The 15,036-nt window shown below is 39.0% G+C and overlaps 1 protein-coding gene across 1 annotated transcript; it reads right to left on the bottom strand.

The window, feature by feature from the left end:
- Window positions 1-1,238: 1,238 nt before the first annotated feature.
- FUNDC1 (FUN14 domain containing 1) lies at window positions 1,239-13,364 on the bottom strand. The gene is made up of 5 exons (XM_053971367.1): window positions 13,258-13,364; window positions 11,437-11,593; window positions 9,531-9,606; window positions 3,399-3,527; window positions 1,239-1,872 (listed from the first exon to the last, which is right to left on the bottom strand). The coding sequence occupies exons 1-5, from the start codon at window positions 13,286-13,288 to the stop codon at window positions 1,795-1,797; spliced, it is 471 nt and encodes a 156-aa protein (XP_053827342.1). The 5' UTR covers window positions 13,289-13,364; the 3' UTR covers window positions 1,239-1,794.
- Window positions 13,365-15,036: the final 1,672 nt, after the last annotated feature.

The following is a 15,036-nucleotide window of genomic DNA, read 5'->3' as shown; positions in this document are numbered from 1 at the left end:
AAAAATTAAAATCTAACTCAAAAAATAAAACTATAGAAACCTCAAATGTATTTCAATCAATTCTTGATCCATTGACTGAAAATCTCAGATGATGCCATCAGAATAGCAGAACAACTTTTTTTTCTGCAGAAATCACTCTTGAATCCTACTAATACTTCTGGTTTTAATTCTACTTCTAACAATGAAGTAAATTCCTTGGTCACATGAGCAGCCTTTTTAACAAGCTCACTAAAGGATACTCCTTTGAAATCCTTTCACAAAGTACACCACAAATGAACATTTCATGGTACTGAGGTGGTCACTACATCCTCTAAGCCCTTCAGGATACCCAATTCATTCCAGTCAGGGTGGATGACTCATGTCAGTTGGCTTCAGTACCCTTTGGATGTGCCAAAAACCCATGAGCTTCATCAGCAAAAAAAAGCTGACTGGTTGGTTACCTTCCCATTATTCTTTGGGCTGAACATCACAGCAAAAGCCTTCATATTTTAACAGTTTCATCTTTCTTTGTTTTACTCTAAATCCCAGATAACCCAGCAGATGCATTCCTCCTTGGGCTTCCCATTTCCAATAAACTGCAACTGTGCCTATAAACCTTCAGATAGTCAATTTAAAACAAAGTATTTAGGATTCATGGGCACTCATGTACCTTGGGTTTGGGGGTGTGCGTGCTAAGATTTATTTTCCAAAGACTTAACCAGGCTTGATGAAACCCTTAAAGCTCAGAGGTATGCAGGACATGCTTCATACCTTACTCACCCTGGCCACAAGCACACCACAAACATGAGGTCAACATGTAATACAAACCTCTGAGCCCAGGGATGCATAAATCTAAATATTTATCAGGTTAATATGTCCAACATTCCATGTCCTGTGTATCCAAGCTCACACTCATCCATCCATCTGATGCTACTGAACCACTACTGCTGTTCAGAGAAGGCAACAGCAACCCAACAGAAGCCTGGTGAGAGATTCCAGTTCATATTCATCCGCTGCTACAGTAAAAACCAGAGAAATGTGGGCAGGGCAAAACTCTTCCTTGGGTAGGAACTTCTGAAAGGTACAAGTTTGAAATGCAGCAAAATGCACTGAGTGTTTGTTTGGATTATCAGCTTCTTTAGAATAACTTGGTAACAAATCACTAAAAGCACCTTAAAAATCTGTCTGGGCAAACACTGGCACCAGGTCCCTGCAGGCTAAAATTGAGGGACTTCCTTATTTTTTATGTACACAAAGGCCAAAGTTAATTTTCACCTTTAATAAGCTCATGATTCTTTGTTATTTAATACTCTGTAAAAAGGTATTACAGATTATTGCAGTGACTTCCAAAGAAGATGGACAGCCAGGAGGCTGAAACCACAATATCATATACAGTATGTAGTCATTGATACTATCTACTACAGCATGAAGAAAAATACTTTTTAAATAAACAGTATTTAACTGAAAACATAGAAATGGAGCTTTCATTCTTATAGTATGGTTACATAGCTATATTCCAAGAATAACATTTTAAAAAATGCTAGATCTTGAAAGGCCATAGATAAAAAGAGACATGATGAGGATGAACCAGTTTTGCCCAGAAACGCTATAATGAGCACACTGCACAGTTTTTCAGCAAATCCTAGTTTTACCAAGCTTCAAGAGGCAAAAGCCTGAAATGTAAAAGCTCCCAAGTTGTCTAGCTAGTCCTCTTGTCTTGCTCTGGCAGGCCCAGTGACCCACACTGCTTGCAGAGAGAGTGTCACAACTGATCTTGGCCGACACGGATCCCATCTGGAAGAGACGTTTGGGTTCTTACGACGCCAGCCCCAACAAAAAGCCTCCGACAAAGCCACTGGACACCACAATGTTCTGTTTGATAAATTCTGTTGACTGAGAAGAAAAGTGATATTCATAAAGTTAATTGTGTCTGACATTATTATTTTATACTTATCACAACTTCCTGGAAACAAAAACACTAAACTTGAGGAGGAGGGTGCAGTGGGAAGAGATGTGTCTAAAACCATATAAAAATAGGTGGCACCGATGTAATGCAAACTGACTCTCAGCTGTCTTTAACAATATTTTTAAAATACAGTGAACCTTTAAAAAGTCAAAATACTGAGGAATTATTACAGCATTTTCATGCCAATACCACTCTTGTTTTGATTAAAATAAGACATGTTTTACAAACTACCATATCAAAAAAAGCACGAGCACCACCATGACTTCAATTGCAATCACATGAGAATTCTTTAAAAGAAAAAATACTGCTTTTTGGAAGATCATTGGAAAAGAAATACACTCCATTATAAGCCAGTTTCCTAACAACTTAATCCTAGAAATAAAATCCACTTATGTATGATGACATGGGTGTAGAGTATTTCATGAAGTAGCAGCACAGAGTATAACACCTTTTATCAAATCTGCCATTTCAAAAATCATCTGCTTCAAACACTCCAGACTGGCAACTAACACAAAGTTACAAGAAAGTCATGTAATCTGAGAGGAAAAAAAAAACCTCAAAGGAAAACCAAAAACCCCATCCTATTCCACCCATTTCTACAGGGCAGCAGTGAAGGAGAGGTTAAGCTATTTAGGGTACAGAAGCAGCAAGAAAACGCTCAATCTTGAACTTTCAGTTCATATTCACATTAAAATTTAAGGTAATTTTTTATCAATCTATATGCAACTCCATACAGGTTAAACCTGAGATGTCAAAACTCATTAATTACAGAAGAGCAGTGTCACTGCTGTTTCACTGTCTGCAGCACATTCCCAGTCAGGATTCTCAGTTATTCAGAATGAAACTTAGATTGCATGTATGGAACATGAAAAATACGTAAAAACAGGCATTAAAAAACCCCAAACAACCACAAAATTGATTAAGTGGAAGTCTTCAAATGACAGGGTGAAACAGCCCCAGTGACACTGATCAGTATCACAACTACCTCTTTTCAACATAGCAGGCAACTGGCAGATTCTGCAGACAGATATTCTCCAAAATGTATAAAAGTGAGATAAAATCACAACTCCTGTTACAAAGTAGCTACAGCTTTTCTGCAAAAAAAGTCATTCTTGTCCAGACAAATAATTCTATTATCAGCAGTCTAAGATGATTTGGGTTTTGTCTTTGCAGTTACCATGTTTTACCCACACCATCCTGAACTTTTACCATGTCATGACCTTACTGGCTTTGTCACCTGCCAAGAACAAATTTGTGTGTAATTTTAAACAGTGACCAAACCAGAAAGCTGAATGAATAAAAGACGGCATAATCTGATAACTTTAAATAAATTATAAACCACACTATTTTTGATGCGTTCCAGTTTTGCATCTGCATTTTCAACTCATTATCACCTGTAGTGGAAGGTAAGAAAACCTGACTGGTAAAAAAGAGTTTATCACGTTCAACTCACCTCTTCAATTAGAGTGTTGATTTCGGGAGCTGCCTTATTTGCACGCTTTTTTAACTGTTTTTTTGCTTTGTTTACATCTTTTTCAACTCTTTTCCAGTCAACTTGTACATATCCACTATGACTAGCAATCTAGGGAAATAAAGGCAGTTAGTACAGCTGCAATTCACATTTCACGAGTCAAAATACATTGTCTTGGTGCCTATAAAATCGTTTTTATTTTTACTTATTACAGATACAGGAAAAGACATTCTTCCAATTTCAGCAGGTTCTCTGCTTCCAACCTTTTTCCTCAGTGACAGCAGCTCAAATTAGAACAAGCAGTGGCAAAGTTCAGTAGACGCTTGTTAATTTTACCAGTTCTCTGTTTTTTAGTTATAAAAGCTTTGCAAGGTTTTTCCTTCAGCATTTATTGTAACTTTACTTGTAAGAAAAATACATTCATAGGACAACAATGAAAAAACTCTTTTGTTTCAGCTTCTTTCAGAATTGTAGAATTCTGATTTGTGATGGGGTACCCGGGGCTAATCAAAATGATCATTAGAAACACTGAAAACTCTTTGTTTTATCCTACCCAATTTAAACTGTCCAACAACAATAAAAAAAAAGCATTCATTAGAAGAGAATTCTCACCCTTCTTACAAAACAAAACCATTAAGTAGAAAAATAACACAGCCTGAGAACAGCACAAGTTCTGTAAAATCAGAAAAATGAGTATGCTTGAGGAGACTGGTTCATACCAATTTACACACAAACTTCCAAATTTTTTAGCATGTCTAACCATCATCCCAAACCTTTGTCTTATTTCTGTTACTAATATCCAATTGGTGCATGTTATAGAAAACAGTTAAACAACTCATCATTTGGGGGGAAAAAAAGAGAAAAAATCAAAATTAAGGATTACTGCTTATTTTAACTGTTAGAATAAATAGCTATAAACCACTAAACTTACATACAAATGACTGTTATACAAAAACTCTTTGTAAAGTGTGAGATTTTTCAGGTACTTCTTAAGGTCACATGTGGGTGGGAAATCCATCCAATTTACCTAGCAGCCTTCAATGCAAATTGGTAAACATAAGTCACAGATAATGAACTTCTGTGGAATAGGTATTTGAATATACAATTTATTAGGTTTAGCCTAAATATACAATTTATTATGTTTAGTTTCACATCACTTACAGGCTCTGAAGTTTGACTTTCACATGGATTTTTCCACCAAATACTGAAATTAGACCATCTAGCTTGTACTACAACTGCCACAGTAACTAAGCAACATATTTCACCACAAACTGAAGATTTCATAATTCAGAAAAAAGATAAAATTAAACTAAGTGTCAGACAGATTTTGTCTGAATTCTAAACAAAACTTCTAGAAGCTCACCTCTGCAAAAAAGTCAACTTCAGTTTCCACCTTTGCATAATTAAAAAAAAAACAATTCACTGGACAAATGCAAAATGAAATTACTGTATTTTAAACTCCCTTTTACTTCGTGCCTCCAAATGTAATTAATAACAAATTAATTGACTTTGCCTGTCTACTGCAAAACCATTTATTCACATGGGCACTAGTGCCAGGCAGGGACAGCTCATTAAGGGCTGTCTGTACAGTATGAAAGCAGGAAAGCTGTTTGAAAACTGTACTGGTTGCACATCCAGTCAGTGGATGACATATCAGGAAAAGAAAAACAGCTGCACATTGTGGCAATTGTTATTTTATGAATTTAACATGACCACAAGAATTTCAAAAAGGCCCCAGCATTGAATTGGTGCCTTCTCACTCATACAACTGAAAATTAAATGTGACTGAGCTACTCAGTCCAACACAATGTAAGAAATGCTAATGTATCTGCTTGCTTGTAAAATGCAAATGGCTCTTGGAAGAAACATTTCATTAAGACAACTTTAATTAACTCAGTTATCCAGAGAGCACAAAGATGAGGCAGAAGTTTTTAATTAAGATCTGTTTGTAACTACTGCAGAGCTTACACTTGTATCAAAACCAGACATCTTTTCTCCCTGAACTTAGTAGCCCTGAAATAAGAGATCCCAAATTCTACTTATTGAGTGTTTATGAAATAAGGAAGAGAGGGTAATGTTTTGAATATAAATTTTTTAACTGAGAAGAAAAAAACCCTGTACTTTGGCAGTGACAGAACCTGTGTCATATCTACTTTGGCTGCAACCCCACTAATTACATAATTTCATATATAAGTGCAGAAATAATATCCCTGAACTCAAATGCTGAAAAAACAGACTTCAATTTTTAGACTCCAATGTACCAAAAAAATCTTCTTGCTTGTAACAGTAAATTTACAGAAATGCAAATTCTCAAATTTACTGTTTTTTTAAACTCATGCCCTACAACAACCAAGTAACATAACAAGTAATATAAGTAATATATCCATACTTGGATATATTAAGGAGTCATATAGGTCTATATATATTAATTGCACATATTACTAAAGAGACCTATGGGGGAGTGGATTTTGGATTATACAGCAATCTCTCTATATCTGAAAATGGAATAATAGATATATTATATACTTATCTATATATCTCATAGCTCACTATTTACTCAAGACCTTTCAAAAGTGTTGAAAAAATAAGAGAATTTTTTCAAAAAGGCAATTGAAGAAATACATCAGTGCAGGAACACTAAAAATGTGTTATCTTTTTTGACATTAATCAAGGAAAACTGAGAATCTTCAAGATCTCATTTTGGGGGTGCTACTGGACAGACACATAGGTACTTTGTTATTGTGAAACATTAACATGAATAATGAGCAGAAAAATGTTTTGGAGCAAAAAATCTGTACAGCAAGATGGGACAAAAGAGTTTTAATTTCCTCAAGGCAAAATGTCTCACACTAAAAGAGCCCCAGCAATGCCAGTAGGCACAGGTGAGCTCAGCTGCAGGGCACAGAACCTGCAGGCACTCTGAGGTATTATCTGCTGTTTAGGAAGGGAACAACCCCCAGTTTCCACAACAGATCTGACAAGTGTCTAAGCTCAACACACACTGACAAGGAGGGACTGAGAAGTGACACAACACTCTGTGTAAGAGTTGAACTGCAGAGGCTGTACCCTCAACCACCACCTGCAGGCACAGCTCCATTGTCCCCACTGCCAGCACTGCAGGTTACAGAGGCACAGACGCTCTGTCCCTCCATGTCAGAACCTGCTACAAACTTGACACTTCTTTATCAGGCCAAGTCCCAACTCCCATTTGCTTTGGCTGTTCCACTGAATATTCCCTCTAAGTGTGCACGCATCAACTGTGGGATATTCAGCATAAAATTGAATCCAACTCTTCCTCACCAAACCCCCAGCCCCAGAAGCAGATTGGTCTCTCCCTGGGAATGTCACTGGGATACCACACTGGGTTGGAATGCCATGGTCCTTAAGGTCTCTTCCAACCCAACCCATGCTATGATTCCTTGATCATCATGGTGCACTAGCAACAAACCCCTGTACAAGATAAAGCCAAGGACATCTCAGAGTTTATTTTGTTTCTTGTGTTGCTTTCACATATTTACCTTTCCTAAATTAGAATATAATTTAATGAAGAATTCAATTTAATTCATCAATGGCATATTAATGGGATGAGGAAAAATGTGTAAGTGAAAGCACAAATAACTGAATAAGCATCTAATTTCATTATTAAGTAATAGACAACACAGAAAAGAAAAAGCTGTAATTTGTATGCTCACTGCAGAACAAAAAGACAGTGAATCCTATATCTTGAGGATATAGGATTTTAAAAATAAACAGCTATTAGGTGCTCATTAAGAACATTTGTTTTTAACCAATTCATTACGGTAGAACCAAGAGTACATGAATTCGTACTTCCCTGCTTTTCAGGATTTTAGCAAACTGAGCTGTATAAATGAGAACTTACACAAGGAAAATCCCTTACTTGTTATGAGAAATGCATTATATATTCCTTAATATAGTGCCTGGATATTGCTCTTATACCAGCATATTTGAAGAACTACATCTAATTCACAAAAAAAGCATAGTTAATAATGCAATAAGAATTAATCAAATTAAGGTGTGGAAATATTCACCACAAAGATGTGATAACAGATCATTATTTTGAAAAACTGTGCAAATTTAATGTAATTTTTATTCTTTTTCTCTAACTAGTTTTCAGATAATCTGTATTAAGACTGAAGTTCTATATCACTTACAAAAACATGAAAAATCTTTTTTGCTTCCTGTACAAACTGACACTGAAGAATGTATTGCTTTCAGTTTCCTTTGACATTTCTTGAGATGAAGTCATCACCCACTGAAGAAAAAAATGTATTTTTTAAATTTTAAGACTGAAATGTTTCACTGAATGGGCTTTAGCCAAGAATCTTGCCTTCTATAGTTATTATTCTTGTTCTAGCATGTAATTATAATGTCAATATTGCAATCAGCAGTTGAAATGAAATCTGCAACTTCAGAGAAATTTACAGATAAAAAGGAACTTTCTAGTAATGTGCTGAAATACTCTTCTGCCCACTCAGGGGAAGCACTGAACATGTATTCATAGAATCAAGATGTGTGATCTTTAAATGAAAAAATTAAAGACTACAGAAATGTAATTACACCATAGAATTTATGACTCAGCCTTAAAATGCAAAATGTTTTGAATTAAAAGAGAGACTAAGGCATTTACTTCATTTCATTTCAGAAGAATCTGATCTTATTTAAGATACAGACAATCCAATCAAAATACTTAACTCATATTTCCTCTTGGATAACACTCCTTTTTGGATTCAGTGAAAATGAGATCAACCAAGAAATCAGACACTCAACCACATGGCAGATCTATTGCATGTACAGCAAAGCTCCCCAAACTTCACAGCTCAACAAGCAAAAATGCTGCACAAGTGATGTGTTTTATTCAATTTCCATTCTCCTTTGTCTACAGGTCTCAGCTTTAACCTTTCAGCTTCCTGTAGTCAGGAGTACTGAGGAAGGCACCTGCAGCAATCTGCTGCCTCCATCCTGGGTGCCTCTGTCTGGCAGCTCTTCAGTCATATTGATAAAAGAATTATAACTAAAAGAATTAAGACCAACGGCATAAAAAACATGGGAAGAGGAAAAAACCAAACTAGCCCCCAAACCAGTGGGGACCATGACTATGAAGAAAATATGTGTACTTCACACAACAGCAACATTGCAAGGTATTACACAGCAGCAGTTATCACCCCACCCTTCCTGATCAGTGCTTGGCTGCACCAGCCACTACAATCAAAAGAAATAAAAGCAGGATATGCCTTTCAGAAACCCTCCAGGGTGATGCTGGAAAGAAATAATGTATCTTTAACCTCCCCTCTCAAGAAATTGTGTATCATTGAGCCTAAGTAGGCACCAATCTATATCCCCTAGAACAATCTGTGGAAAAATGAGAAGCTCACAGGTATTAAGCCATGAAAAATGCCAGTAAAATCCTGGCATCTTACAGAAGGACACATGAAATTCTCCTTCACTTAAAGTCTCATTTAATTCAAAGGGTTTTTGGAAATATATCCTCCCCTAATCACAGTTATCTGATGAAGAATGCAAATGATCATGCCAGATAACATAATTAAAAACTTCTGAACCCAAAAGCCAGCAGAGAGAGGAATGCAATGAAGCTGTCAAAATTCAGCCAGGCTTTAGAGATTCAATAGATAAAACATGGCAAGGGGAGAAAACAGAAAAACACAGCTCATACTGGGACCAGAACAAGCTTTCCAGGCAACTGCCAAAGCAGCCTCAAGCTGTGATAAAATTATCAAACCACTGTAAAACAAACACATTTTAAATTCTCCCTAACCATAGGTTCACATGCAGTTCCTCTCACCTGGCAACATCAAATCACACACAGCACCTCAGCTTCTGCACAGAAGTTCTCTTGTCTTACAACAAACTATTTCACAGGACAGAGTAGATTCTGATTTACCACTGATTTTAGAAATGTCTCCTTTGTACATTTGTACACAATATTCTAGCTCAAATGTAAGGTTTTGACTGATAAGACTAAAAAGCTGAAGTAGATAAGAAGCCTTCCTAATTAAATGTTACCCAACAGCTGTGCTTTTCCTATTGTTTAGTAAATAACATTTGCCAACTTATAAAGCATGAAATGCTACATACTTGAAGCAGAAGAAAGCCACCACCTACTGCAGTTGCTGCAAGCTTTCCGACTTTCTGGAACAAAAATCCCGCACACCTTAGGGGAACAAAACAAAAAAAAACCCAGTCTAATGAAGTTTTCTGCTGAACAATGCCACGCTACACAATTCCTGACTGCAACTATTACTATTATTTCATTTAAAAAGCAAATGTATAATTTCATATTTATAAATTTAAAAATCAAGGCTACTTAATGCAAGCAATATTCAATTAACAATGTTTAAAACAAGACAATGTGAGTAATGGTTGCTTGCTCCTGGCTGTCTGATGGCCCCTTTAAAGTAACCTTGAGATCCCTAGATCTTACTGCTATTAAATGTAGCATGTTAATAAAGCACAACATAATTACACAACAGTGCTACTATAGCTGTTCCCAAGTGGAATGTAAATACATTCTACCATAATTTATATTAACTCCACAACTCATAACTTAAAGATCTCAGTAAAAAGCAGCACATCCCTATCACAAGAGTTAAACTCACTGAGGGCACTCTGCTGGGACATGGTGTTAAGTCTATTTTTAATGGATCAAGGCAACCAGAAAATTACCTTGTTCTCAGGCTCCAAACCCTCCCTCATCAAACGGAGAACAGCACAGATATTGATATTACAGAACAATGATAAGGCAGGAAGGGCCTCTGGAGGTCACCTGGGCCAGTCACCTTCCCAAAACTGCTGCAGAGCCCAATCCAATCTCAAAGCTGGATCAGGCTGCCAAGAGCCCTGGCTCAGACACGAGCTTCCAAGGCTGATGCTTCCACAACTTCCCTGGGCAATTCCAGTGTGTCTAAACACTGGCCCACACACAGAGGGGAATTTTTTTCTCCTGCATATAAATAGTGAATTCTTATTTATGTACATCAGTAGGCACCCAGAGAGATGTGCAGCTACAGATACTGAAATGTGCATTTTCCAGATCATTCAATAAGCCAGTTTTTATGGATGCCAGATGAACTACTCCCTAGAAACATCTGAGTTTACATGTACACATATAACTTTTTAAAATAATTTTGAGGCTACAGAAGCAAATAAAAAACTCTGACTGAAAGCTAAACCCACTCCACAAAGCTGTACTGAGCCTGGGTACAATAATTTAATTTTTAGTTTATTTCTTCTTCTAATTCTTGCATAATCCCTCTCTAAAAGTCACTGTGCTACCATAATGGTGTTTTTCAATGAATTTACAGTTTTTCTGTGTACTGGAATAGATAAATACCATTCAAATGCCTCTGACAAATAACAAATATCTTGCCACAGCTGCTCAGGCTGTGACCACATTTTCCAGTTTAACTTCTCATCTTTACTGTCTAGCTTTCACCATGAATTATTCTAGTATAACTAGGCTACGTATCAGTTAACATCAGAGTGAATTTGCTCAACATGGCTGCAGCTCAATTTAGAAGTAAAAACAGTCTCCAGGAAATGGGGCTCTTAATTAAAAGTACATTTTGCCATCCTTTTTTCTTCCCTTCATTTCTTTTACCTGTAAATATGTCTCAGCCATAATATAACTAAGTTTCTAAATCTAGACTAGTAAGGAAATAAGCTTTTCCATACAAAGTAAAAGCTACATGCAGTAATTTTCCATTTGTTTCTTGTCATTTTAGAGCTCTGACATTTTCCCAAATCCTTTCCACAGTAACTAGAATGAGTTCCCTTGGATAACTGATGTTTCACCACTATTAAAAAGCACTTCATAATGATGAGTCAGAGTAACAAGCTAAAATTGTTCACACATGAATAATCTTGATCAATGCTAAAGGAAATCCCATTAAACATGTATTTATCTGCTTCAAATATCCTTGGAAATGGATCTTCTAACAAAGTAAAAGGTCTAGGTCAGTTATGGAAAGGGAAGCTCCCTCACCAGCCAGTCACACCTCCCATCACAATCTGTGTGGCTACAGAGTATTTTTCTACAATTGGTCCTGAATTCCGGCCAAACAAGCGGTTCCACCAATGGTGACGTCGAGCATATTCTGTTAAATCCAGCACTTCGTAGGAATCATCGTCACTGTCGTGGTCTGAAATAGAAAAAGCAATTTTAAAGCATGTTACTTTCTCAGTTATAGTGTAAATTAACAAGTTACGTGAAAAGCCCAGACCCAGTTTGGGCATTAACTGCGTAATCCAATGGTTTAAATTGTAGAGGACAAGCTATGGTCCAGCAGCTCCCAGAACAAAGGATTTTGGGATTCTATGCCATCACCAAGGTAAGGTGTAGAAGGCTATAGCAGTGGTATAATCAATAAAATCCATGCCTGCACTACAAAGAACAAGAATCCCCCACCTGTTCAAGTACAGGAACCAAGAGGCATCAGATGAAACTACCAGTTAGCTCATTCACCACAAACAGAAAAAAACCCAACAAAAACCAAAGGGACAGACCAACACTTGGAAAGATTAACAACTTCTGGCCCAGTTCTCTCCTCAGAGGACCAGGCATCAGCATTTGCCAGGAAGTGACTTCTGTTCCTTTTCCACAACAAGTGAAACAGATGACACCGGGACTTCAGTTAAGTTCCATGTTTGCAGGACAATCCTGTCAATGTTTTTAAAAACAGGCATCCTACGATTTCAAATTAAGAGATCCTCAACACTGTGTATACTCAAACATCAAAGGAAAGAGATGGGTCTAGATTTTTAAAGAAAAATATTTTAAAAGGGTATCACATTCTGTGACATACACACATGAACTGAAGTCCACTTTGCTTAAATATATTTAAGGTTAAATCTAAATTCAGTATGGTTGGGACATTCCAGAAGAAGTTATTACCTAGAATTGTTACCCAGAATTAAAGTAAGACTGTAGATATAAACATTTTATTAGAATTTTGACAGCTTTTTAACTTGTACTACCAGTATGGGTAAAAGCTTCAAAGACTGCAAGAAGTACATATATATAGGTGTGCATTATTTCCTTTTATTACCACATGTTCTTGAGTACTAAATAATAAATAGTGAGATCCATAATGCTGAAAAGTTGTTATTGAATGTTCTTTCTTTGCAGTACTGAGGACAACATGTTTAACTTCTTTAGATGGAGAATATTAAAACATTGTCATGAACAGTCACATTCATTCCGCCCTTAAATTATTATTATTTAAACCAAAACTCGTGTACACAAGCATAACACGTTCAGTGGCAAATAACGCTGCCAGAGCGTTTTCTACTGATGAAAAACACTCCTGCATGCGACAAATGATGTTCCGGACATTCCCCAAGCACATGGAACTGTGCCAGTGCCGAAAGGCGCCGCACGACGAGGCCACAGCGATGCCCTGAAAGCCCCGCGCGGTGAGGGATGCGGCGGCCATGGGGGCTGGAGGCTCCTGGCTCCGGTCCCGCATCCCCCCGGCACCTCCGGCTGCGCGGCCCCGCGCCCCGCGAGGGCTCGGCCGGCACTCATTCTGTCCGCGGGCCTGGCTAGAAGGGGTTTCGGTGGTTAAATCCCGGGAATGAGCTTTAGCCCGGGTGATGCCAGGAGTGCCGGGGCCGATGCGCCGGGCCGCGCGGTGGAGGGGGGAGACGCAACGGACACGCAACGGACTGGGGAGGCGCAGAGCCCGGGCCATCCCTCCCCGCCCCCGGGACAGCGGAAGGGGGCTGCCCGCCGCCCCCGAGAGGAGGAAGGGCGCCCGCCGCGCCGCCTCCTCCCCGCTCCCGTCAGGAAGGGGCCAGCACTGACCTGAGGCGGAGCGGGGCCGCCGCGCCGCCATGTTGGCCGGTGCTGAGGCGGCGAGCGGCCTCCCCGCTGCGCCCCCAGCGGCCGCTCGCGCCCCGCCCCGCCGCGGTGCCGCCCCCTCGCGGCCGCTCCGCGCATGCGCCTCCCGCCCCCCCCCCCTCCCGGGGGTGTCCCTGACGGGGGAGCGGAGGGGAAGGGGCGCGTGGTGCGCCTTTGGCAATGGGGAGATAGCCCGAGCTGGAAGGGACCCGCGAGGATCAGCGGAGCCAGCTGGCTGCCCTGCGCAGGACACCGCAAGAATCCTACCATACCATGTGCCTGAGAGTTATCCCAACGCTTCTTGAGCTCTGCCAGGCTGATGCTGTGACCACTGCCCCGGGGAGCCTGTTCCACTGCCCAAGCAACCCTCTGGGGGAAGAACCTTTTCCTAATTTCCAACCTAAACCTGCCCTGGCACAACTTCAGGCTTTGGGTGCTGTCACTGTCACCACAGTGCAGAGATCGGTGCCCGCCCCTCCTCTGCCCCTCAGAAGGAAGCTGTGACTGCACTGAGGTCTCCCCTCAGTCTCCTCCAGGCCGAACAGACCAAGCGCCCTCAGCCGCTCCTCACACGGCTTCCCCTCAAGGCCCTTCACCATCTTCGTTGCCCTCTTTTGGGTTCTCTCCAATAGTTCAATGTGTTCCTTGTATTGTGGTGCCCAAAACCGCACACAATATTCGAGCCTGTGCCGTGAGGGGCTCATTGATGCCAGTGATGGGGGTAAGAACCTCACAACCTTCCCAATATCTCCAGCTGTGCGTGAGGACCAGAGCAGTGGCTGCAGGCATGGCTGGACAGCAGCTGCGTGCCATGAGCCCCATAAAAATTAATAACCAGAAAAAACCAAACACAAGGCCCCTCAAAGTACAAACGTTAAAGCCAATGTGAGCTGTGAAACATTGAAAAAAATTAAATTTGAGCCCTGGTGTGCTCCCTCCTTCAATGCATTGGTGGGGTTTCAATGGGCTAAAAGCCACATAATTGTATTTTAGTACTTTTTTTTTAATTGTGTGCAGCCATAACATAGAGGTGGCTGACACAGTAAGTGCACCTTCAGGAGCGTTATCACAATATAAATGAAGAAAGCACCAATGAACATAATTTATAAATAATAAAATTGAAAACAAATTATTTAAAAGTGTTTACAGCTTCTCACTTGGACTCTTACACTGCCAGTACACAAGACAGGCAATTATAATGGAAAAAATCCACTTTCTCCTATGTCATAAAGCTATTTTTATGGAGTAAGCATTTAGGATTTTAATTAAACCCCTTAATTACACCAGGCTTTACAGACATACCAAAAGAGGGGAGAACACATCTTCCACAAGAAAGTCCTTCTGTAGTCCACTCTGAAACTGAAATTAGCATATAAAACTTGAAATTAGTGTATAAAGTGGTTGTTTGCTTATTATTAAATTATTTTATTATTTATTATTTAATTATTATTTATAGTATTAAATTATTATATATTATTTATTATTTACTATTAAATTATTTTTATTACAAACATTTGCCATTGTGATAATTAGGTGACAGCATGCCAGACAGAACTAGTAATATATTGCTTTCTCTAAGATTTTCAGCAGACAAATTTCTATAAGGAACACAGATTTGTCTCTTATGATTTGTTTTGACAAACACTGTGCATCTTGGGAGTTTTCTTGTTTAAGCATAAAATTGGTGGGTTTGGTATTCACTTCCCAATCAGTAAAAAAGTGCTTCTTGACATTTCCCAGTCA

Source organism: Vidua macroura, chromosome 2 (genome assembly GCF_024509145.1).
Source record: "Vidua macroura isolate BioBank_ID:100142 chromosome 2, ASM2450914v1, whole genome shotgun sequence".
NCBI classification, from domain to species: Eukaryota; Metazoa; Chordata; class Aves; order Passeriformes; family Viduidae; genus Vidua; species Vidua macroura.
The sequence above is the reverse complement of the archived record's forward strand: the minus strand, read 5'-3'. Positions and strand labels throughout refer to the sequence as shown.

Coding starts and splice junctions, on each gene's coding strand:
- FUNDC1 (XM_053971367.1), bottom strand. CDS start 13,288: ATGGCGGCGCGGCGGCCCCGCTCCGCCTCAG. Junction 11,594..13,257: donor GCGGCCCCGCTCCGCCTCAG/GTCAGTGCTGGC, acceptor TTTCTATTTCAG/ACCACGACAGTGACGATGAT. Junction 9,607..11,436: donor ATGGGAGGTGTGACTGGCTG/GTGAGGGAGCTT, acceptor TGTTCCCCTAAG/GTGTGCGGGATTTTTGTTCC.